This window comes from Eublepharis macularius, chromosome 4 (assembly GCF_028583425.1).
Source record: "Eublepharis macularius isolate TG4126 chromosome 4, MPM_Emac_v1.0, whole genome shotgun sequence".
NCBI lineage: Eukaryota > Metazoa > Chordata > Lepidosauria > Squamata > Eublepharidae > Eublepharis > Eublepharis macularius.
Window position 1 is genome coordinate 48921556 of NC_072793.1, and position 23832 is coordinate 48945387.

Genomic DNA, 23832 nt, shown 5'->3' on the forward strand with positions numbered 1-23832 from the left:
ATTTGGCATGGGGTGTTCCAAGCTTACAGGGGAGGGGTGTTATGTACTGGGTTGAGTTCGGGCTGAGCTAGGCTCCTAATACCTTGATGTTCATTGGTTGTTACTTGTTGGCAGTAGCCAATCGATCCACAGAAATAAAGACCAGTCACAGGGCTACAAATCAGTTACCTTGTATATAGTTAATGCAAATTGAGGACTCTAGTTGTGTGTGTTCCTATTGGTTATTGCTTGAAAGGGGCATAGGGTTTATGTGTATATGTGTTGAGCCTCTGCTTTCCTCTGTCTGCTTCCAGTTCTCAATAAAGCTCATAGTTTGGTGTAGTGGTTAAGAGCACAGTACTCTAATCTGGAGAACCGGGTTTGATTCCTCACTCCTCCACTTGAAGCCAGCTGGGTGACACGGCTCTCTGGAGCTTTCTCAGCCCCACCCACCTCAACGGGGTTTTTGTTGTGGGGATAATAACAGCATACTTTGTAAACTGCTCTGAGTGGACATTAAGTTGTCCTGAAGGGCGGTATATAAATAGGTTGTTGTTGTTGTTGTTGTTGTTGTTATTCCTTTGAGCTGAAATCACAATATGTAATACTTGGGTCTCCCATATCCTTGTCTGACACTTTAACTACTACACCTTGCTGTATAATGTCTGGCATGATGCTAAAATTAAAAGGTACAAGAACAGTGTGCATCTTATGATAATTCCTACTCTAAGGTATTAAACAGTGGAATGAATTTTAGCTTTGATCATGGAGCGCCACTATTTGTTGACAATTGAACAATCACTTTTTAGTGTGTTGTACTACATCTGATTCTTGCAGAATTGATTTTTCTACAATGTGAAGTTCAGACTGTGATGTACACTGCAGAATAATAAATGAACACCAACGGTCATTTTGTGAATGGATTTAGCTGTTTAAATGCCATCTAATATTAATTTGAACAACATTCCCATACTCGGTGGTGGTCAACACCCTTACTCCTAAATAGCCCTGTTGATTTCAGTGAGTCTACCTCAGAATCACTTTTCTGATCTGGCAGACATGGCTGATCCGGCCACCTGGATCCAGGCCACAGTAATGTCAAGACTGGATTACTGTAATGCAAGTCAGTTCGGAAACTCCAGTTGTTGCAGAATGCAGCAGCAGTTACTATCAAGAGCAAGGTGAAGCATGCATATTACTCCCAGTCTGCAGTCACTCCATTGGTTGCCCATCAGTTACCAGGTTCAATTCAAGGCCTTGGCGTTCACATAAAAAGCCCTTCATGACCTTGGTGCCTCATATCTGCAAGATTGCTTCTCTGTGCTCCACCATGGCAGCTTTGTTCATCTGAACAGGGTCTTCTGCAGGTGCTACTCTACAAATGGCAAAAAACAGCTGCCTGTACATGTTCATTCTTAGTGGTTGCCCCCACCTTATGGAATGGCCTCCTTGAGGAGATGAGGAAAGCTCCTACTCTCCTGCCTTTCCACAAACCGTGCAATGCTGAATTACTCAGAAGGATTTTTTAGCACAGGCATAAAGACTGTAGTGTAAGGAATAGTGCAGAAAGATGCTCGGTAAAGGGAGAGAGACTGTGGACTATACTACTGTATACCTGCTCAGTAATTTCTACATCATTTAATATGTCAGGTTAAATTGCTTATTTTTCCCCAGCATTTCCAGCTCTGCATTGGATTCTGTTTATGTTCAAATTTCACCAATCCATTTGCTTTGCATTTTAAAAATGTTTGTATTGACCTACACTGTGTAATCTGCCCTAAGTCTCAGTGAATATATATATTATATATTTGCTATTTTCTTCCATGAGGGGAAGAGAACACCCGACAGGAAATCAGATCACTGCAACAGAATTTGTCCTTTGAGCACGTACCTATCGTTTAGGTCCCAAGCGACCTTGGAAACTGAGAGGGAAATTCTTACCTGGCTGTCAACTCTCTCCCACCCCCACCAGTACTTCACATTGCGCAAACGCAAAGTGACTGCGGCTCGGACTACAAGTCCCGACAAGCAACGCGAACTCTCTTCCACGGACCCCCATCCCGGAGCTGGAGAAGGGAGGTTGCTCGGGCCGGACCCAGTGGTGGTGCTGGTGGCGGCGGCCCGAGCAGGCGGGCATGGGGGGCTGCCTTTCCTCACAGGCGGCCGATGACCTTTCGTTGCTCAACGACTCCACGGGCGACGGGGCGAGCCTTGGGCCTGGGGATCCCCCCCCACCGCCCACCTCTGCTTCGCTGCCCCCCTACCAGGTACCGAGGGGCGGGAGGAGAGGTGAAAAACAGCGCCTGGCGCTTCGGGGCTGACGTGCCCCAGCTACGGGCGCCGGGAGTCTCTTGTGGGCAGCCTCTGGGGCTTCGCTGTGCAGAGGGTAGCAAGCTGACATGGGGGAAACCCGAGTGGTGTTTACTGGGGGGCTGGGGGGGTGCGGCTTCTTTAAGCTTTTGGTCTGGGAGGACTATTGGGATCAGGTCGGATAACTGGGTTTGGCTTACTGGACCGAGTGGCGAGGGACGGAGTCACAGAGATGAGCCCTGAGTGGCCGACCAGACTGTCTGTAAACACGGTGGAGACTCGGGCTTTTTCCACGTTTGTGACTGTGAACTGGACGCTCAGGAATTCAAGGTGAGAGATCCATTAAGCCCGGGATGTTATCACGTTGAATTTTCTCCAATTTTGATTCAAAGGTGGGTGAGTGATGGTGAGCTGATACTAGGGTCAGAACTGGGGCTGGAGAATAGTATCCCCCTCCGCCTCTTGAAGTTTTGGGCTGCTGGGACTGAGAGGTGGGATTACTGGGCTACCTAGTGCTGTGTTGGCAGAGTGAGGCCTCTGTAAGCATCTGGATTGAGTGTCTAGGGCTGAGACCATGCAGTGCAATTTGGCTGAAGGAATAAGGTTTATCTGTCAGTTGTGGAAGGTGCCGCCTCATACCAAGGCCTGGGAAACCACATAATGCTAGCTAGCATGTTTTACTGGACAATGCTGAACTTGGATTGCAAAACTTTGATAAATCTGACAAAAGGAGCTTGATTCTGGAAAGTTTATACCCTGCAAATTGTGTTAGTGTTGTTTCTGGACTCGAACTTTCCTCTTCTGCTGGAGACCAACAGGCCTACTCACCTGAAAACTCTAAACTGACATTCTTGTTCTGCTGTAAAAGCTAAGGGCTGCTTCACCTCTTATATTTTTTTAATGTACATTAAGATGTTTATGAGCATTCTTTAAAAATGCAAATTGTTAATATGGCAAACATGCATTGTATTAAATACTCTCTTCAAGGAGACAGGATTAGCTGTAGCCCCCTGTTGAAAATAACTCTTGAGGGCAGATCTGGGTCATTGTATGAAACTGGCCTCACTGGGCAGCGTAAGGCAAAGCACCTTATTTACCTCACAGGTTGGCTGTGTGGATAAAACACATAGATGACCCCATTTACACCTCCTGAATTTATTTAAGGAAGAACAAGAATCTAATGAAATAAATAAAAAGAAATATCTGTGAGGAAGAGGTATGCTGAAATGGGACAGAATGTGCTTTAGCTATCCTGGGCACGATGTGAAAAACATCAAGTCTGATTCATCTTTAGAGGAACAGCTACCAAAGCAGGGCTGCTTTGATTTATTCATTTGCACTTCAAATTGCTGGGCATTGTACAGCTGTTTAAGATAAAATATATCCTGCTTGCAGCATAAAACAAGACAAGAAAGAAAAAGAAAGAAAGAAAGAAAGAAAGAAAGAAAGAAAGAAAGAAAGAAAGAAAGAAAGAAAGAAAAAAGAAAAATCAAAGTAAAGGCTCATCATTTAGAGGAAGATAAATTGTTAAGGAGGTCCTTGAATGTAAAAACTGAAGAGAGTTGACTGTCAGGTGGAAGGGCGTTTCAATGATAGAGAGCTGCAAAGGGAAAAAGATGCAGGCAGACTATAGAGGAGTTTGGTTATGTGAAGAAGCTGGAGCCACCAAGGGCAACTGAAGTTGAACAGAAGGAAATTCAAAATGTGAATTGCCTTACAGAAGGTGCCAGGAAAGGGGCCTTTTCACTTGGTGAAAGAAGCTGAACTGCCCTGGCTTATTGTAGGGCTTTGATCAAAAGCTCACAGTCCAGGCTGTGTGTTAGTTGTTGTGATCTTGTTTTTCTTGTTGAATCTCTGGAAAATACAGTGCTATGACAGTGGTTCTTGTACTGTAGGTTGAGAGCCAGAAGTGGGTTAGAACTCTCTCACAGGTGGGTCATGAGGACAGGAAGAAGGAGGAATTGGATGAGCTAGGAGAGAAGATAGCCTTTGTGTCTGTATAATGTGCAGAATAGCTTTCAAATACAACTTGTTGCTCAGTAATGCTATATATTTATGAATGCTAAATATGAAATAAAATATCAGTGTAACCTGATTTGTAAGAGGAAATTACATTGCAAGTGGGTTCCAAAAGCTATAAAGTAAAGTATAGTAAGTTTGTAAATGGGTTCCACTTCTGAAAGTTTGAAAACCACACTGTTGTGATATTGAGGGAGGCTGAGTTCTTATACGTTACTCATTTCCACAGACAAATTACCTAAAAAATTTAAAAGTTTGGTCTCATCATTGTAACAGTTGTTCTCTGTGCCTTTAATCTTTGCTTTCTGATGCCCGATACTCATTTTTTAGCAGTTTGGTATTGTGCATATTTTTGCAAGCTTCCATGCCTGATCAGGCTCCATAGGTCTGTATTATCCAAAGTAGACTGGCTGATCTTCTCTGAAGGAAGAAGAGAGAGGGATGAATTTTTATTGTTTTATCCTTGCACATCACCGCAGACCTGTTACAGTCTATAGGGATGGTATAAGCAGCACAATGTTTTTTGAGTTCTGTGTAAAGCAAGGAAATATAATAAAATAGGTGTCCATGCTCCAGAAAATACTAGAGGGGGTTCTTAGAAGAAAGAAAATCAGCCTGCCTGCCTTGGTAAGTGGAGAGAAACCAGAGACAAGAGAGATCATTCATACTAACAAAAAATTTGTTCATGACAGTTCTTGGTTTGGGGCAATTCTCTATATTGCCACATGCCACAGAGGCAAGTATGTGTGCATCACCACAAAGTAACATATAGTTAGCTAAAGCACCTTCATTAGTTACAGTGCTATGGCTCTGGAGCATATGAGCATTGATCTTGTTGGTTTCTCCTGGGGGCTAGGCAGAGGTGATGCAAGCTGAGGGGAATGACAGGGTAAATGGGAAAGGATTCCTGAGCTACAATGTTGATGATAAAGATGGTGAGGATCATATGAAGCATTAACTAGCCTCCACCAATCTTCTAATTCCAATTCACCTTTTGTTAAATTGGATCTCATGAACCATTTGATTTTCATGGGAATGTGTCCATCGTTGGAATGATGGATGAGTTTCACAGCTCTGGCCAGATTGAGAGAGTGGTCTTGCGTGCATGCCAGTACCACTGAGACATTGTACTGCAAGGATTGGGTTCCTCAGGTTAGTATAGAGAAATCCTTTTCAATAAACTGTTCCCAAGTGATTAAGCGGGAGTTGATTGAGTGCTGTTCATCTGATGCAGAAGTGAGGGATTGTGTGAGGAGGTCACCCAATTTAGACATTTTAGAGGTGGCGTAGGATAACTTGTTGGCAAAGATCTCTGTGTTGACAGTATCTATAAGAGACATTCCCATTCCAACCGGGGCTATCCAGTCTTTTAAGTGGTGCTTCACTCTTGTAGAGTGATTGGTGCCTTACCATAATTTAACCCATTCCTCCCAGCCTCATTCACTGGGGTGGAGATAGGGGGTGCATTGGGAAGCATGAGGCAGGTGTTAAGTCCTATTAGACAGACACGGACCTCCTTCATAGACATTTGTGGGTGCATAAGCACTTTTTTCTTGGATATCAGTCTTCAGGACGAGCTCTGATAATGGGATAGGCAGCTCTACAGAGAGCGTCTGCATTGAAAGGCTTAAAGATTAAAGTGGCTGGGTTCTTTAAGCCTATAGAAAGGGTATAATTCCCTTCTAGTGGGAATAGTTAATAGTTAAGGTACTTAATGACCTGAACAGTATTTAAGGGGAGCGGAGATCACAAGGGGACCCTGTCAGACCAATTACCCAGTCCGGTGGACCTTGTCGCAAAAGTTCTTGCCCAGTTAGCATCCAAGAAGTTTGTTGCCAATCAATGTGGTTTGAGTCTAGAGGGATTTGTAAGGGTAATAACTAGCTGGTCTTCCTTGTCCTGATGTTCATAAGTACTAACTGCTATGACAATTTGGAAGGGGTCTCCCACATTCCAGACAGCTGCTGAGACTATAGCAAGCTCACAATGCCGGTGGACTTCCTCTGCTGGTAAGTCCCCATTAGAAATGTCCATTGCCTCCCTGGGCAGCAGTTCACAGTAAACTGGAATGGCTGGAGCAGAGGTGTCCCCTGGGCTGTAGCAAAAAGTTTCTTCCTCTCCAGAAGCCTTGTGGATGCGCTTGGCTTCATCAGTGGAAGGGCATTTTAGGGATGGATTTCCAGTGGCTTTTGAATAGGTTGTTGTATACTGCCGGGTTTTGAGCATTAACATAATAACCCATTATTTTACAAAGCATGTTGTCTACAGGGGTCCTTTTTATTTTACAGTTCCAATAAGGGATTGGGATTGTGAGCTCGGGGATAGTTGGCTGAGTGGATATGGCTGCAAAGAGAGAGATGCCTTTTTCCAGAGGGGAAAAAGAGGTATAATTACCAGTCCTACGTAGAGGTGGCCTTGTGGGGAAATGAGAGTCTGCAAGGAAGATGTCTGTTTTAGACACTAACCGGAATGCATAATACACACTAGAAAAAACAAACAACTCTGCTGTCTTTTAAAACAACTTAAAATGGGATGTGCCATTTCCTTCTCTCCCCCCACCCCCTCTTGTTTTAGAAAGCAAGAGAGAGGACAGGCTATCCCTGGTATGGCTGAGTGGGCCATGAACATATTTGCCAAATTTACAGGTGGTTGGGCAGGCTCAGAGAGACCTGACAGTGGAAGATACCACTGGCTCATCTGGTGTCACCTGGATGGGAGGAGCAGGAGCTGCTTGGTCAGCTGGTTGCCCTTTCTAGTCTTTAAGCTGAGAGCAATGAAAATGCTTAAGCCAAACTCCTCCCTTTTGGGGGAGTTCAACTTAATAGAATGCAGGGCTAATCTTCTTGGTGATGTGGACAGGCCTTAATTATTTGGCCATAAGGGTGTGTTCCTTTCCTGAGAATTTTCTGTACATTACTAGTTGACCTTCCCATTGACGGGGGTTCCTGACTCATCCTAGCCTTTTATCGACAGATTGCTGGATGGCGCCTAGCTGGAGCATGGAGCTAGATCTCATTGTGAATGGAGGAGACCTCATTGATGAGAGAGCAGACCCACCCATCATTAACAGCTACAGTTTTGAAGTCTAGGGCGAGACTAGTGTTGAGCCAGAAAGTTTTGAGCAGGAGCCTTTTACGTTCTGTCATAACTAAATGAGAGGGAAAACCATGAATTGCCTTGGTGCTCTGGAGGGCCGTGAGGAAAATGGGCAGTTTCTTGTCCCAGTCTTTACCAGAGGAACGAACTATTTTGCGCAGAGCTTCTTTAAGGGTCTGGTTTGTGTGTTCAATGTGGCTGGAGGACTGAGGGTGCTGAGCTTTGCAGAGTTCCTGAGTGACTTCACCAACAAAATGAGGGCCCATAACCAAATCTAAATAGCGGGTGATGCCCAACCTGCTCCGAATATTATTAAAGAGAAAGTGGGCTGTAGTGGCAGCCATATTGTTCCTGCAGGGGAAAGCTGTGACCCATTTGCTAAAGGGATCAATAATTGTGAGACAGTATTTGTTGCCTCAAGCAGTGGGTGGAAAGGGACCTATAAAATTGATCTGAATGCTGGACCATGGACCCTGTATCCGCTAATACTAGAGCATTGACCATGGCACAGAAAAGACAGTTGTTTACCCGCTGTTCTACGTGCTGATGCATACTTGACCACCAACCTGTATCCTTGACTGTGTCTAACATTAAGTCTTTCCCTCTGTGACTCTGCTCATGAACAAACTGTATTAAATTTTCTCAAAACTCAAGGGGGCACAATCCAATGGGTGTCCTGGGCATTGTCAACAACTCAGAAAATTCCATCTTTTTCTTCATTTTTATACTGACCTGTTGGATCTTTGCCTGCTGCGGCCACTTGGACAATTTGGGCATCTTCCTTTTTAAAAACAGGTAGATTTAGGTAGGGTATGGGGAGAAGGCGCTGTTGCCTAGTAATTATAGGGTTAACTTGCTGGGAAAGGGAAAGTGGGTCCGTTCCATTATCTTCCAGGGCAGCCTCTTTAGTGAAGGTATCGGCCCGATTGTTCCAAAAGCTAACATCTGTGGAGTTTTTCTGGTGACCTTTGACATGGGTAATCCAGGTGGGGGCATTTCTGTCTTGAATTAGGGCACCTATAAGGAGTCATTTATGCATGTAGGATAATGGTTTACCATCGGAGGTATTGCAAACATTGTTTAGCCAGATGGGAAGCCAAATAGTGGCTGCAATTGCAGTCCAGTCAGAATCAGTGTATATTTCCCACTAGGGGTATGTGCTTCAGGTATCCAATTCCAGTAAAATACCTGAATTGGGCCAGATTTGGAAAGCTTCGGTATTTCTGAATTGGGGCCAGCATGCTGGACCCAATTTGGAAATACCGAATCAAAGCTTCTCAAAGTTTAAAGGGCCCTTTCGCAAGTGGCAAGGCCCTTTAAACTTTCCCATTCCCCACCCTTACCCCCCCACCCCCACTAACCTGGCACCATGCTGGAGGAGGCGGCCCTCCCACTTCCCCACTGGCATCCGGCGGTGGCGCTGGCCCTCTCTGCCGGCCAGCTGGCCGTGCCTGCACGGCGACAGTGGTAGGGAAGGCCCTCTCTGCCAGCCAGCCACACCTACACAGTGGTGGCAGGGAAGGCCTTCTCCGCCAGCCAGCTGGCCAGCACGGCATTGGCTCCGGCCTTCCGCCTGACCAGGGAAGTGGGGTGGGGGGATGGGGTTAAAGGGTGGGGATGGGCCTCCCCCCTGTCCCATCACTTCAGTAATCTCTGAATCTTTACAGAGCATACTGAAGCGACTTAGAAACCTGAATCCCATTTCGGATTTTGGGTTTTTCCGAAGCTTTTTCCCACTTCGGGTAAATACAAAGCAGGAAACCCGAATTTTTTTGAGTGCACACCTCTATTCCCCACACCTCCACTTGAAGCCAGCTGAGTGACCTTCGGTCAGCCGCAGCTCTTCCAGATCTCTCTCAGCTCCACCCACCTCACTGAGTGATTATTGTGGGGATAATAACATACTTTGTAAACCTCTCTGAGTGGGTGTTAAGTTATCCTGAAGGCCAGTAGATAAATCGAATGCTATTATTACAATGTTATTATATGGCGAGGGGCAGTCAGGCGGCTCAAATTCCAGGATGGCCCAGAGGGCTTCTACCTCTACAGCCTGACTCAAATAAGGGTGAGCTTGAGGAAGGGATCTGATTGCTAACACTGGATCACCCTGATTCTAATCCAACACTCTAACTACTGCAGCTATAAAATCTTTGGAGGACCAATGAACTCCTACATCTGTTGAATGCATCTAGATGAACCTTTGTTGCGTAGAAGTGGCCCAACAGTAGTATACTGTTAGAGTGTAAAGATCCTACCCATATTCCTTTCACATATTGGTGCCCCCTTGCTCCAGAGCCATGCACTCTAATGATGGTGCTTTAGCTAACCATAAGTTACTCTGTGGTGATGCATACATACTTGCCTCTATGGCATGTGGCAGTATAGAGCATTTCCCCAAACGAAGAATTGTCATGAACAAGTTTTTTTATTAGTATTAATCATTTCTCTTGTCCCCCATTTTTCACCACTCATGTTTCTCTAAGCCTCTCTGCACCAGCAAATTGCATTCTTGTTGAATGATGTGTCTATTCTCTCTGAGTGCTCTGGAAAAACCTGAATGCCAGTACCCTGATTACCCTTATCTGTGTGCAGCAGAATAGCTTTTATCTGACATTTTGAGCCCTGCATATGCCTGAATGTTAAATTGTCTGTACATGTGAATGCAAGATTAGTAGTAGCTATTTATAGTTACACCTTTGTAAAAAATATGAAGAGCCCCATGGCACAGAGTGGTAAGCTGCAGTACTGCAGCCCACGCTCTGCTCACAACCTGAGTTCAATTCTGGAGGAAGCCGGGTTCAGGTAGCTGGCTCCAGGTTGACTCAGCTTTCCATCCTTCCGAGGTCAGTAAAATGAGTACTCAGTTTCCTGTGGGTAAAGTGTAGATGACTGGGGAAGGCAATGGCAAACCACCCTGTAACAAAAAGTCTGCCAAGAAAACGTCATGATGCGATGTCCCCCCATGGGTCAGTAATGACTCGGTGCTTGCACAGGAGGCTACCTTTACCTTTTACCTTAAGTCAAAAATCTTTTGAAAGGGCAGAGTACTTCATAAGAAAAGTTGCTGATTGGATTCTGTTTGTGCACATTTCCGTGTGAGTACTGGCTTGGTTACAAGACTAGTGAACATTCAGCCACTTGCTCTTTTGACTTTTTAGGAACATGCACCAATTCCAGTATATCATCCAACGCCCAGCCGGCCACGTCTTGCCACACAATTGACAGAAGAGGAGCAGATCCGTATCGCTCAGAGGATTGGACTAATCCAACACCTTCCCAAAGGAATCTTTGATCCAGGCTCAGAGCCATCAGAAAAGAAAATTAAAGAGTATGTCTTCTGTGTGCAATATCTTGTATTTACTCTGCTAGCTCCAAAACAGTTATTTGCTAATGGTGCATAAAGAGAATATATGTACTTCAATGACTAGTTGTGCATGTTGTTTTACACACTTGCATTGTTAGGTATCTTAAAACCATTTTTCACCCACTTCCTAAGTAGAGCAAGTGTCTTGAGAATAATTTATTGGGAGGATAGCAAGATTGTCCAATTATAGAAGAAATTTGAAGAAAGCAGAAAGCCAAGTTAGTCAGAGAGTGGCTGTAGATCAAAATAATCTTTTGGAGACACGTGAAATGCACAATGGCCTCCATGTTTGACTTCTGGTATTTCAAGAACGAGTTAGAGCCTGTTACCTCTGGATACTATAGTCGCCAATCTTTCCTGTGTTCCCCTTTCCCCATCAGCCCTTTCCAGCCCCAGGAAAATGTATTCCTGGGATCACAGAACTCATATGGACTAATAGCCACACAGGCCAGGAGGCTGCAGTGGGGAGGAGTGGGGCAAAGTTGACCTCTCTCTTCTGCTATGCTTACAGAATAAGCAGAAAGGCAGTTTTGTCCCCACCCCCTTCTCCACCCCTACAACAGTCTTTGAACCCTCATGGCCCACTTGGGTCCTGCAACCCCAGAAACAAACATTCCTGGGGTTGGAAAGGACTGCTGGGGAGAAAGTAAAGTGGGAAAGATTCATGTCCATCTTTGACTTCTGCTGATGGATTACAGGATCCAGCATTGTAATTTGATAGTTATCTTGTCTCATCAGTATAGAGGAGGCTAAAAGGAATGGAACCACAAATTCCTTTATACCAACAGGCATAGATGAGGCAATCCAGACTTCCTGTGGTTACTTGAGATACTATGCTGGGTCTGTTATGTGCTTCCTCATTTCCAGTAGCCACACTTCCATAGTGAGGCCCATCTCTTGTTTCCAAGGTCTGCTAGTCTAGACAGATGGTTCCCAACCTGCAGGCCGGGGACCCCATAGAGTAGTTACAAACCATCCTTGACTCCATATGCATGCTAAGCATTGTCATTTTGATCTGTTGATTTTCTCAATCAACAGATACAACTATTTATTTAAATCCTGCTTTTCTCCTCGGGGACTCAAAGCAACTAATAGAAAGAAGAAAAAATACAGCCAAACAGACCTGCCAAGCAGGTCTCCTTTTGCAGCTAGCTGATTTTTCTGCCCAGGTCTAGGCCAAGAGCAGGAGAAGGGCCCTTGGGCTCACACCTCTGCACATACCCAGGCCTGTACACAGAAAGGAGACCGTGACATTTCCTTGTATTTTAGCTGGTTTAATCATTCATTCACTTTGGCTATATGGTGGCAGTGATGGGGTGGGGAAAAATAGATGCTGCCAGTGTTCTTACACCACAGGCTTAATAATCCACCAAACACAGTCATTTGAGTCAGGAAGCTGCCTTTAACACTAGCCAGATGTTTAATCACTCACTGTCAGCTATTGCCTCTCTTCCCAGGACGCTCTGCTGCTTCTGCCAGCCTCCATTCATAATGGTACAGCCACCATCATGTGGGCGTTCCACAACTTTTTCACATTAAAGCGGTCCTTATACTCAGAAAGGTTGGGAATCACTGCTTTAGAGACAAGCTCAGACACAAAAGAGTTTTTTAGAAAGTAGATGATTCCTGAGGGGAGACGAGTTATATTATCGGCCAGATGAGGTTATTCTGTAGGGTTTTCCCCCCTCTGAGGTAGAGACTGCTGTTTATGTGACTATGGAAGTCACATCTAGAAACACTTTGCTTTTTGAAGTAGAGATTTTGCAGATTTATAATGAAATAAAAAAATCTTTCCCTTTCTTCTCCATTGGCATTCATTTAACCTCTGGAATTGTTTCCCATCTAAACACTATTACTGGTTGTAAAAAGAAAAGATACATTAATAGAGCATTCATGCATTTAGGTGGAATAGAGAATGAAAGTTCTTAAAGCTACTTTGAAAGACAGGAGAGAACAACTTACTGTGGGGGGGCCATTCTGATTTATAACACAGTAGGAAGTGCTGGCTACTTTAAGAAATGGGATTTTGGACTAAATATGCTGGCTGGCAGAGATTATCTTGCTATATAGAAAGTGCTTTCTTTCTCACAATCAATTGGCCGTGCAAATATTTGGGAGGTGGAGGGAAATCATTAGGTCACCTCTGAGCTGGTAGTGTGATCTGACCTGGTATCCTTAGCCCAGCTTTTGAGGAACAAAGGAATTCCTCTAGTCCTGTTGAACCTGGGGCACTTTGAGAATTTTAGGAACAAGCAATAAGCATGACAACAAAATGGCTACCATGGGGGAGTAGGACTGATCATAAAATGGCTACCAGGAGCTAACCACACAATGCTGGGAGGTTCCACAAAATATTAGCAGTTCTAGGCCAAGCTTGCAGCTATAATGGAGACAGTTGTTTTTGAATGCTCGCTGGTCATAAATGTGATGCCTCTTGGGGTTTTCTAAAGTGCCTTCTACTCTGAGGAAGTGGAAGAAAACCCAGACTGGCTCTTTTCTTTAGGGAAGCAGCAAGTAAGTGCCATAGAACACATCAGCAGACACCACATCAGGTATTACTGCCTGCTAGGTGTTTCCAGTGCAATACCTTCAGCTCACTCCTCTGGAGCATAACACAAGAGTATTTTCATGTTATAAATAGAGTTCAATATACTAACTTTTGGGGTTAATTTTATGAGGTTTAAAAGCACTAACCATTGGGAAAGAATATAAGTAGCTAGTGGTTCTATCATTGTATTCTTGGTTCTTTGTATCTGAATTGTTATAATGCAATTTGGTCAGGGAATACCAGACTTGAAACCTATTTATACTTCCTTTTGCTAATGCCATCTTCCCCTCCCCCCCTTTTTTCTCTGCCTGGCTCCAGGTGTGTGATCTGCATGCTGGATTTCGTATATGGAGACCCAATCCGGTTCCTGCCATGCTTGCACATCTACCATGTACATTGTATTGATGACTGGTTAATGCGATCATTCACATGTCCTTCGTGCATGGAGCCAGTTGATGCTGCTCTGTTGTCCTCCTATGAGACTAACTGAGGTGGCACCATGCCCTGCTCTTGTTAATGCTTCCAGACTGGGGCTATGTGGGAGGCTGGGAGGTGACACTTTTTTTTTTTGCACACTTCTGGGATACACCAAAGAATTCTGTGGCAAAGAACTCTGGTCCCAGACCTCAGAGACAATGCAGAGCCATTTTGGGCTTGGCTGGCTGTACTAAAGGCTGATTCGTGCCGTAATTGAGAATTTGTACCCAAACTTGGTGAGAAAATGGCAGAGCCAGAGTTGTCCTTTCACTCCTTCCACAAATGATTTTAAGGTGGTCAAGATAGTTGTTTGAAATAATTCTTTGCTCTCATGTCCCTGTTTCCCCAGTTGAGTTAGGGTTTGGTTTATGGATCTCAAAGACAATACCTTAGGATTTCACTTTAGAGGAATTCTAGGGTTCTGGCTCTGGCTAGTTTGTGGTGAAATCTGGGGCTTTCTCAAAAGCATTTTTAGCACTTGCTCTTTCATTGCATGGGAGGAGTGGTGATTAGTATAACTGGGTGGAAACAGCAGTGTTGTTCATATGCATTGCTGACCACTGTTAAGTGTATGTGCTGCACTGCAGAAAACAAGCCTACAAAACAGTTCTTTGTGGGACACTGAGAAGCAGAAACATTGGCAGTAGAGCTGTTTGAGTCTGGGGTTAGTTGAAGGAAGAGTACTTCTATTTCAAGGTTGTTTCAGCTAAAGCGAGTGCCCATAAGAATGCCCCGCTTCCCTTGCTCTTTTCTGCTTTTAGTTTTTTTTTTCCAGTCAAGATGGGAGTTTTTATCCATTCTGAAGCTTTTGCAGGTTCAGCGTACACCCCTGCTCATGTTCAGAAGTTTATAGAAGAAGACTATGCCAGATCAATAGAAAAGTTTTGTCACTTTACTAAAACAGATTTAGAGAAGCAAACAGTATTTCTCCCACACTCAAATTCTCATTCAGGTGTAGTTAACTGTATTTCTGTTTGATAAGCAAAGATTGCTCACAGTTCAGAATTTCTCCATAAAATTATCTAACAGAAGCAGCATTGACACTTTTCAGACAATTTGATAGTGCCTGTATGGCACAAGTGTTGGAAAAGCTATTTGTAAATAATTTTTATAGAAGGTTGGTGATTCAGTACAATGAATCCTTTCTAGATTGACGATGGGTTAAGGCACTCAAGTGCACTACTACTAAAAAGGGTGAAGACTTTTGCTTGGCTGTTTGCCCACTGTTTACTGTTTGCCTTACACAAGTTCAAGTGAAACCCCTTGTCTCATAGAAATCTGCTAGTGCAGCCCATTGGTTAGTGCCATGCAGCAAGTTCCCCCATTTGGAAAGGCTGCCCTTAGTCATGCTCTATTGTTTATTGCCTTGCAGGTGGAGAGGCGTGAAAAGTGCTTTTCTGATTATGTATTATCCTTAACAAGGATTTAGCACTTCAAAGTAAAACCAATGTATATTGCATTCAAATAAAATAAGATTGCCTATAATCCTTTGGGTTTTTGTTCCTAAAATGACTGCTACCATTCCTTCCATTGTCTTTTTGTTTAAAGTGAAAATGAGTGACTTTTGTCTAGCAGCGAGTTTTTAAGGACTTTGTTCTGCTCCAGTTTTTCTTTCCTGTAAGTAGAATGATTGCAGTTGGACATAACTTTATAGTGGCAATATCCCCACTAAGGTTTTGGCTGAGAAGAGAGACAAGCTGCCATCTGATTTTCAGAACAACTTTCTTGCCTTCAAGGAACAATAAAGAATAAACAATTAAAGGTCAACTGCAGAGTTTGTCAGCCTAAGGGATTATGAGAAGATAAAGTCTTACCTTGGGCCCCTGAACTACTCCTCTTCTGGCAGCCCCTCTCTTCCTGCAATGCATGCCAGTAGTTTCACTTCTCCCAGGCAATTCAGACATCCAAATGTGATAACTGCCATTCAAGAGAGGTTTTATCTGTAGTGGTACCAGAAATGCCAGAGCAGTTCTAGCCATTCTGCTTTAATATAATGGGGAACGGACACTAGATGCTAAAAAATGTCAAACAGGGCCAATGAAGGGGTGGGGTAGAGGGGGAAGGAAATTAAAAATTAAATAAAAGAGAAAAATAGACTATTTTTTGAAAAGTTACTTCCAAGACTTGCGTTTAGGGAAGTATGATTTGTCTTTACTCTGACTCCATGGACTATTAGTTACATTAGCAGGATTAAAGGGGATAATGGATAAATTATCAAAGGTTTTTAATGTTCATGTGAATATAAATTTGGAAGGGAATCCATTTAAGGGGTCATAGCTCAGTGGTAGAACATCTGCTCGGCCTGTAGAAGATTCCAGGTTAATTCCCAGCACTTCCAGATAAAAGGATCAGATAGTAGGTGATGGAAAAGACCTCTGCCTCCGATACTGAACAGCTGCTGCCAGTCTGAGTAGACAATACTAATTTTGATAGTCCAAGGATCTGAATAATTATAAGGCAGCTTCGTATGTTTAAGAGGCAACCTGGTGTAACAGTTGAGCAAATAAGGATGAAAACTACAAGGTCGTAATGGGAATATTGTTAAGTCGAAGGCAGCATTTAGGAAGGAAATGGGTATTTACAAGCCAATTTAAGAGCATAATGTATGTATTTTTACAAGAGTACACTGAAAGAAACAATTATCTAGAATGTTAAGATGACCAATTTGTCAGGCCACATTAGTATTAACTTCAAAGAAAGTGGAGCTTTATACACACACACCACAGTATCTAGCAGACTTTCTATCTTTTCTTTCAGTGTTAAGCAGCTTTGTTCTATCCCACACTTCTAGTACGTTCTGGTAATGTTTCGATGCAAAATATAAATGCAACTTTAAAATTTTCTACCCACAATTAAAGATAAATAAACCTAGTTTTATGTTTGCATCAACAGCATTTTTCCTCCTTAATGGTACAGTCTGGCACTTGAGCACATGCACTAACACTAGCATTAAACAAGCTGCTTATAGTGGACTAGTTGTATCTACTTATATCAATGTTTCCCAACCTAGGTTCTACAGGATATCATCAGTGGTTCTGCAAGGACCTGTGGAATAAATTAATTAAAAAATTGAAATACTACAAAAATCCAAATCACTTTTAAAATATGTAAGGATATATAAGTGCATATATAAGTATTCACAAATAATTTTTCTTGACAATTTAGCAGTAATTTAATTGCATTTCCTGCCATCAAAATAGCATCCCTATAAACAGCAAGTTTACCCAATGGTTTCTCCATATGGTCATGTATCCAGAATAGCAAAAACAAGTGCTAAAGCATAGTTATCATTTAGGTCCTCTAGTATAGCTAGTCAAATGAATAACTGCATGACTGATAGCCATTCATTTCTTCATCAATATGTTGAACCGTCCCTATACCGTGGACGACTGGTATTATCTCTGACACTAGCTGTTGATAATGGAAAACATCAAAATAGATCTTTTCAAGAAAGCTGTTCCAGGACTCATCTCAGTGAATTATGGCTGGTTTAATATATTCAAAGCTTTCTGCTTGAAGCATATGATACGAGAGAGTTCAGCCTGCATAATTATGTATTTCAGATTAACTACACAAGTAGGGCCATAAGACTGGTCACCTTTCCCTACTCTTTCATCACCAATTGAATGATCCTGATCAGCAGTTCCCATGGGACTGTGAGAAGTAATTACCTGTTCTTTTAAGTTAGAATAATTAATCCCTTAAGCAGAGAAATTCCATGCTGGGCATTCTCAACCATGGGATACAAAAAGCTGCAGTTAAAGTTGACAAATACCCACAATAAATTTTTGTTTTTTAAAAGCTAGTATTGTGAGTGATTATCAGTGTTTAGTGCTAAGCTGTACAGGTTTAAAGCAATAAAGAAGGGAGCCTGACCATATCTGTAGCAGGGAAGCAAACTCTCACTGCTTGTAACCAAATACTAGTGAACTATTTAAGCCTCCACAGTCTCCCTACAGTAGACAGTACTTCTGGTTGGTTGAAATTCCAGCAAATATTCTTAACATTTAAAAAGAACATAGTTTTCTTCACCCCAAGAGGCTTTAAGTTTCCTACGCAAGTTTCAAAACTCTGAGAGATAACAAGTCACTGCTTTTGTTGGAAAAGGAAGTATTTACATACAGAACATCTGACGTGTATGCTCTTTCATAAACACTTTGATTTATTAATCATCCAGATAGGTTTATCACAGATGATGGTAGATTAGCTCAGCTGGTCTTCCTTCAGCACATGAGATACACATTTAGCACTTACAGGTTAGGTATTTTCTATGTCCTCCCCAACACAGAGCCTTTTCCATTAAAAGGCCCTAGTACAAAGCTACAATTCAGAAGTGATCCCAATTGCACCTCAGCATAAAATTGGAAGAGATGTGATTAGATCTCTAAAAGATTGCTAGAAATACACCACAGGCTTTTCTACGAAGTTGTCATGTCCAGCCATGCACAGCAACAACTGATCTCATGGTTGTCTGTGCCAGGGATTATATTTCAGCTGTTAGAACACCATCAAGAGTAATGTGAAGAATCCAGTTGGGAACACTAAGGGCAGAAAAAAAGCCAGGTCACATGTCCACGGCAGGCTATTACCAAACCAACAGCCACAGACCAACACTTCTAGGCCTGTCATCATAGCTCAATGCAAGGACATAAAAGGCTGGTGAAAGGCTAAAATCTTGATATTTTGGAGTTCCATTTGTCCTAGGCAAGTCTGTAATAATTTTAACCTGTTTTTCTCCAATAAGTTAATGGTACAGTGTTAAATGCAGAACGAGTTCTACCTTCTTAGCTAGGAAACAGGCACAGAATAATCCCTGGTGCTGGATTGGATCATGCATAGCAGAAGGCTAGAATAGGCTTAAACAGCAGCAACTAGAATTCAGAATGAAATCACACAACCCACTGCAATACTACAGTGAAATGGGTAAAAGAAACAAAGGCAGAAATACAGTCACAAAACTGCCACTTACAAAGAAACCCTGCAGCAGTCAATTTTCATCAGCTATCGATAAGGAAAGCTGAAAATGCTCTGGAGTTCTCACTGCCTGTAGAGCAGATTACTATATGTGACTGCATCTAAATTCACCTTCAATAGGAAGATAAAATTATTTTGGCAGAGACAGAGCCACTTGGCTCACATCATGGTGGAAACTTCAGCTGTACTGGGTAATGTTAAGCAAAGGCTGTGTGCTTTGAGGTGTATGGGGAGGAAGTCTCTTGCCTGATGATTCAAGGAAAGACATAACAAACCAATTCCACTATTTTGGGATTACAAGTAAAAAAAAAATCTGCAACTAAGCCAAAGTTCTTAGTTCTCAGAAAAAAAGGAAAAGAAAACAATACATGAACCAATGAAGGAGGCTCTAAGTTCCCAGGTATAAAAGTATGGCAAGTCACCTGCTGCCATGGCAGCACTCAGTCTGTGGGGCAGAGCTAGTTTCCTTCGCTGTTTTAAATAATTATGTACATCAGAAACAGTCCAGGCTGGAGCTGAAAGTTATTTCACCAAAGGGCGGGTTTTATCATCATCACTGCATTGGTGGGCTTTGTACTTTTTCACTTCAGCCATATATTTGGCCCATGCATCTCCTTTACTTGTCAAAACCTACAAGAGAAAAAAAAGGAGGAAAAAACAAATTATACAGCTAGAATCATCACACTTGCATAGGTAAGAACTCACATACAATGACCTGTAAGTAGCCCAGGATATCATACTAGGAGAGTAAGTTGCAGTGCACACCTTGTTGGACTCAACTGAGAGGCCCTGTTCAAACCCTTGATTGGCCCCTGGTTAGACTCTCAACCTAAGAGGCTACAGAAGGTTGTTGTGAAGATACAATACTTTCACCACTGGTAAAACAGGAACAAAAAAAGTGCTGTTCTCTTGTTCCTGAAGATGCATAATAGCAGTCCTGTGGTGATAAAAGCTCTCCTGGCACAGAGCAGGGGATTAGCATGAACTTCAATACTGTGTCATTTACAAACCCACAGAAAGTGGACTTTCATCCAATACGGTTGTTCAGATATCCTCTTACACACAAATCTCAATGAAGAATTTCTTTTGAATGATCAAGATTCAACTGCCCAGCAGCTGTTCACATCTAAAGAAGATGGTCTTCATGAAGCTGATAATCCAGACCCCAACTGCAACAAAACCTGTCTCGAATGACATGAGGGCAGAAATACCATAACTTAACCTTCTACCCTCATTAAAGCTGTCTGAGGAGAAACAAGACGCTGTTGCAGCACAATGGGCTTTCATCAGTTGGTTATCTCTGAAACTCACAAGACTTGTCCCAACTCACCTCATCCTCTGTCTTTTGTTTCTTGGCTACCACTCCTGTCTTCAGGGCTAGCTTGCTGCCCCCTCTCCGCTTGCCCACCTGGGTGAAGGGATAGAAGACTGCAACCGTTATAGGAGCCCTGGGAGCTGCAAGGGGAATGTAGCCCACTACATAACGGTATAGGGAGTCCTTCAATTAGATCATCTTAACTCGCCATCACACCTGTCAGTCTGTACAGAGCTGCCGAGCGTTACTTACACCGTTGCGCTAGGAGGGTAAAAGGGCACCTTAGCAGTGTTCAGCAATACATCTGTACAGTTAAGCCCAAACATAGAAACACACGACAAATTACAAGAAAGGGAAATATCCAAATTGTTTCCACATTTGCTGCTGGCTACTAAATATCATCACTGAACTTTCACTGACTCCTTTTCAACATCACTGCCTGGATACATGTGAAATGGTTTGATTATCTGATAATCAGGTCAGCAGAACTCATTGTGCCCCATAGACTAATCAAATTCAAACTAACCAAAAGCAAACAGCTAAAGAATGAGCTGTTTATTTATATGCCTAGAGAAGTGCTGTGCATGCTAATGTCACCCTAGAAGCGTGCATGATCTCCATACATTAAGCAACCTGGATTCCTAATAGCACCTGAAGGCTTGACTCAAAATCTCAAATTTCATTTTATAAAGAATCTCTACTCCATAAGAGAAAAAAAACAAATATATGGGTAGTTATAAAATAAGAAACATAAATAAGCAACGAGTAGAATTCAGTGATCACTGACAACTTCCAGAACATTCTAGTTGCCTTTCACACACACCTGAAGTGAGTCTGCCTGTTTCCTTAGAATGTCACTTTTAAAATGTTTCCACCTCTCTCTCTCTCTGTCACACACACACGCGCGCGCACACTCACTAACAATGGCAATAAAATCAGGACAGGAGAGTTTGCTTATTTTCTGCATCTTATTCCCTTAGAATAGGGTGCCTCCCCCACTGATTTATTAAAGCTTGACTAAGACCATGTAATCACATTTGCAACCTTTCCTGGTCAGCAGCAGATTTCAGAATCGGTATCCCAAGTAACACAGTAAAAAGTAGTCATTTCCATTCCAGGAGCTATGCTGGAATGAAACTTTCTGCGGCAGTTCTTCCACCTCATACTGGAAGAGAAGTACTTCCATCTAAGCACTAACAACAGCAAAGTTGAGAAAGGAGAAATATGTTGGCTTTCATATGACCACAAGAAGATTATTATTTTCTCTAAATGCTTCGTTCCTGACACAGCTTTCAAAAGCCTGTATCAGTCAAACAGACATTCCTCCAGAAGCTAGTTCCTTTCCTTTCCTGGTACAGCTCTTTTGGCCATCGCCTTAAGCCTGATCCTATGTTAACAAACAAAGACCGGAATACTAAAACTACTATTGCCAATATAGTGATAAAAGAATCTCACCCCAGTCACAAACTTTTCCTAATTGTAGGCTGGATTACTAAAAGCTAAGATGCCAATGACCTGGTTGTGTATGGTTTCTTATCTTGTAAAAGAAAAGAAAGGCTCTGATTAATATTTGTGAGCTCATTCTTCTCGAGTATCAGAGTAATCCATCTTTCTCTCTCCTCACTGAAATTTGGGCATTCAATTACTAGGTGAGCCAAGGTTCTTATCTTCCCTGTATTACAGAAACATTTACATTCTGAAAAGGGAATTTTCAAAAAGCAAACTTTCATTTCTGGAGTTAGTACAGCGTTCAATCTAGCAGCCAAGAAAATAGCTCGATATCAAGGTACTGTCATGGACTTTAAATATGCTCGTATCTGGAGGTTGGAGTCCATTATAGGCAAGGGGACAGACCCTTCTTGCTCACTGATTTGTACTTCTGAAATCTAGCAGCAATAACTGCCTTTTGAAATGCAGTTTTCTCACTTCCTTCAAAAAGTAGTAAAATTGGAGTAAAGCCTAATTGTTCCTCTCTGGTCAACCAGCATCTTCCATTTACTCTGGAAGGGATCTTCTCTCAATCTAAAAAGTAGTTTAGATCTGTAGTTAAAGAGGATCTTGAAGTCTAAATGCATCCAGCCAAGCTAGTGATTTCAAATTCTTGAAGAGATTGCAAATTCTTGACAGATAGCTATACTGGAAGCTTGTTAAAACAAAGCTTTATGCTCTGGCATCTATATGCAAATAGCAGAAAGTCCTTCCACATCTACTGCTTTCATTTAAAGCAATCTTCTATGAATGTCACGACTGACATTTTTCGCTCTGCAAAAGCAAATAGCATTTGACATCTCAACAGTTGTTTTGTGCTCTGTGCTTTCTTTTTTAAAAACAGAAGCACAAAAAATGAAAGTACAAGTTGCAGTGAGTTGTAGTCGTGGATTCTAGAAAAAAAGTCTACTTATTTCCAATAGCAGAAGCTGTAGAGCAGGATTACAAGGAGCCAAAGATGTCTAACTAAAATTACAATCAATTTGGAAGCAAGTCATAGTGAAATCAGTAGCCACTAATTTTCAAAGATGGTTAGAAGAACCAGAGAATGAATTACATGTTCATACTTTTTTTTTACTATGGACTAATAAAACAAATAGGGTATTGGGGTAAAATACATTTTCTTTTTACATATAGTAAGTTTCTAATGCCTTCACAGCATCAACAATGACAGCAAAATCTCAGAGTTACTGATTCTCAGGTCTGTACTTATTTCAAAGCCAACAATAAGAAACCCAGCAAAGCATTAACTTGCACAGCAGTTACTGATGCTGATCACTGCAGCATTCTTAGCATGCCTGGGCTTTTTTTTTTAAAGTTAAAAGTTCAAAGCACTTATTTATACCTTAAATAAAATCAGGAGAGAGGCAAAAACTCAGTACTGAATACCCTCTCCCACTGACTACAATTCTGGCACGCACAATGAGGACCCTTCAAAACAGAACTATTTAACGGATGAATGGGGGAGGAGTGAGAGATGAAAAAAGTAAAATTAAAAGTTTGCCCGCTCCTACTGGCAGGACCCAATGTGGAGGAGGGGAAGAGAAAGATTAAAGTCTGTTGAATTACTGCCTATTGCTATTCTGCCTACAGCTATTAAGGGCACAGCAAACTTCTTCAGACGACAATCAGACTACCCTTAACGAGGCAGGAAACAGAGAAGCCGCAGATACTGGGTTATTTATTCGAAAGTGGCGGCTCTCGGAATAAAGCAACTAGAAGATCTGCACGAAGGGATACAAGGAAAGAGAAGGTCAGTGCCCGGATCCCTTACGAAGCTAAGGGCGCTCCCGCTCCGCTTCTTCCCCGGAGGCTCCTGCTCCCCGGGAGGCTCCGTCCGCGGTTCGGTCTCTTTCTGTTTTTCGGTACCAGTTCCCTCCGCTCCCGCACCGCTTCTCCCGCCCGACGCAGCGGCCTCTTCCATGCGCCGCTTAAAAAGCTCCAGAAAGGAACCATCGTTGGCGAAGACATTCACCCCGCCCGGCCCAGCCGCCTCAGAACCTGGCCCACCACCTTGCGCCGCCATCTTGTGCCCTCCTCCCTACTTGAGTCTACGCACCGCAGAGCATGATGGGGGAACAATGGCAACGCTCGCTATTCGCGCAAGGCATGGAGGGACATCTAAAGGATTTGAAGAAGCGAGTGTTGCTAGGCTACCACGGACGTCAAAAGGGAAACCGTTGCAGTCACGCATGTCACGCTCTGTATGAAATGACTGACAGATCTCCTAAACCAATCAAAAATGAATATGGAAATGGCGTA

General features: G+C 42.7%; 2 protein-coding genes across 2 annotated transcripts; one reads left to right on the forward strand and one right to left on the reverse strand.

The window, feature by feature from the left end:
• Positions 1 to 2019: 2019 nt before the first annotated feature.
• Positions 2020 to 15278, forward strand: LOC129327386 (RING finger protein 11-like). The gene is made up of 3 exons (XM_054975993.1): positions 2020 to 2246; positions 10563 to 10732; positions 13635 to 15278. Exons 1-3 carry the CDS (start codon positions 2115 to 2117, stop codon positions 13804 to 13806), a joined length of 474 nt encoding a protein of 157 aa, XP_054831968.1. The 5' UTR covers positions 2020 to 2114; the 3' UTR covers positions 13807 to 15278.
• Positions 15279 to 16317: 1039 nt separating this feature from the next.
• TRIR (telomerase RNA component interacting RNase) lies at positions 16318 to 23602 on the reverse strand. The gene is made up of 3 exons (XM_054975994.1): positions 23345 to 23602; positions 20098 to 20175; positions 16318 to 19397 (listed from the first exon to the last, which is right to left on the reverse strand). The coding sequence occupies exons 1-3, from the start codon at positions 23594 to 23596 to the stop codon at positions 19290 to 19292; spliced, it is 438 nt and encodes a 145-aa protein (XP_054831969.1). The 5' UTR covers positions 23597 to 23602; the 3' UTR covers positions 16318 to 19289.
• Between the last annotated feature and the right edge of the window lie 230 nt (positions 23603 to 23832).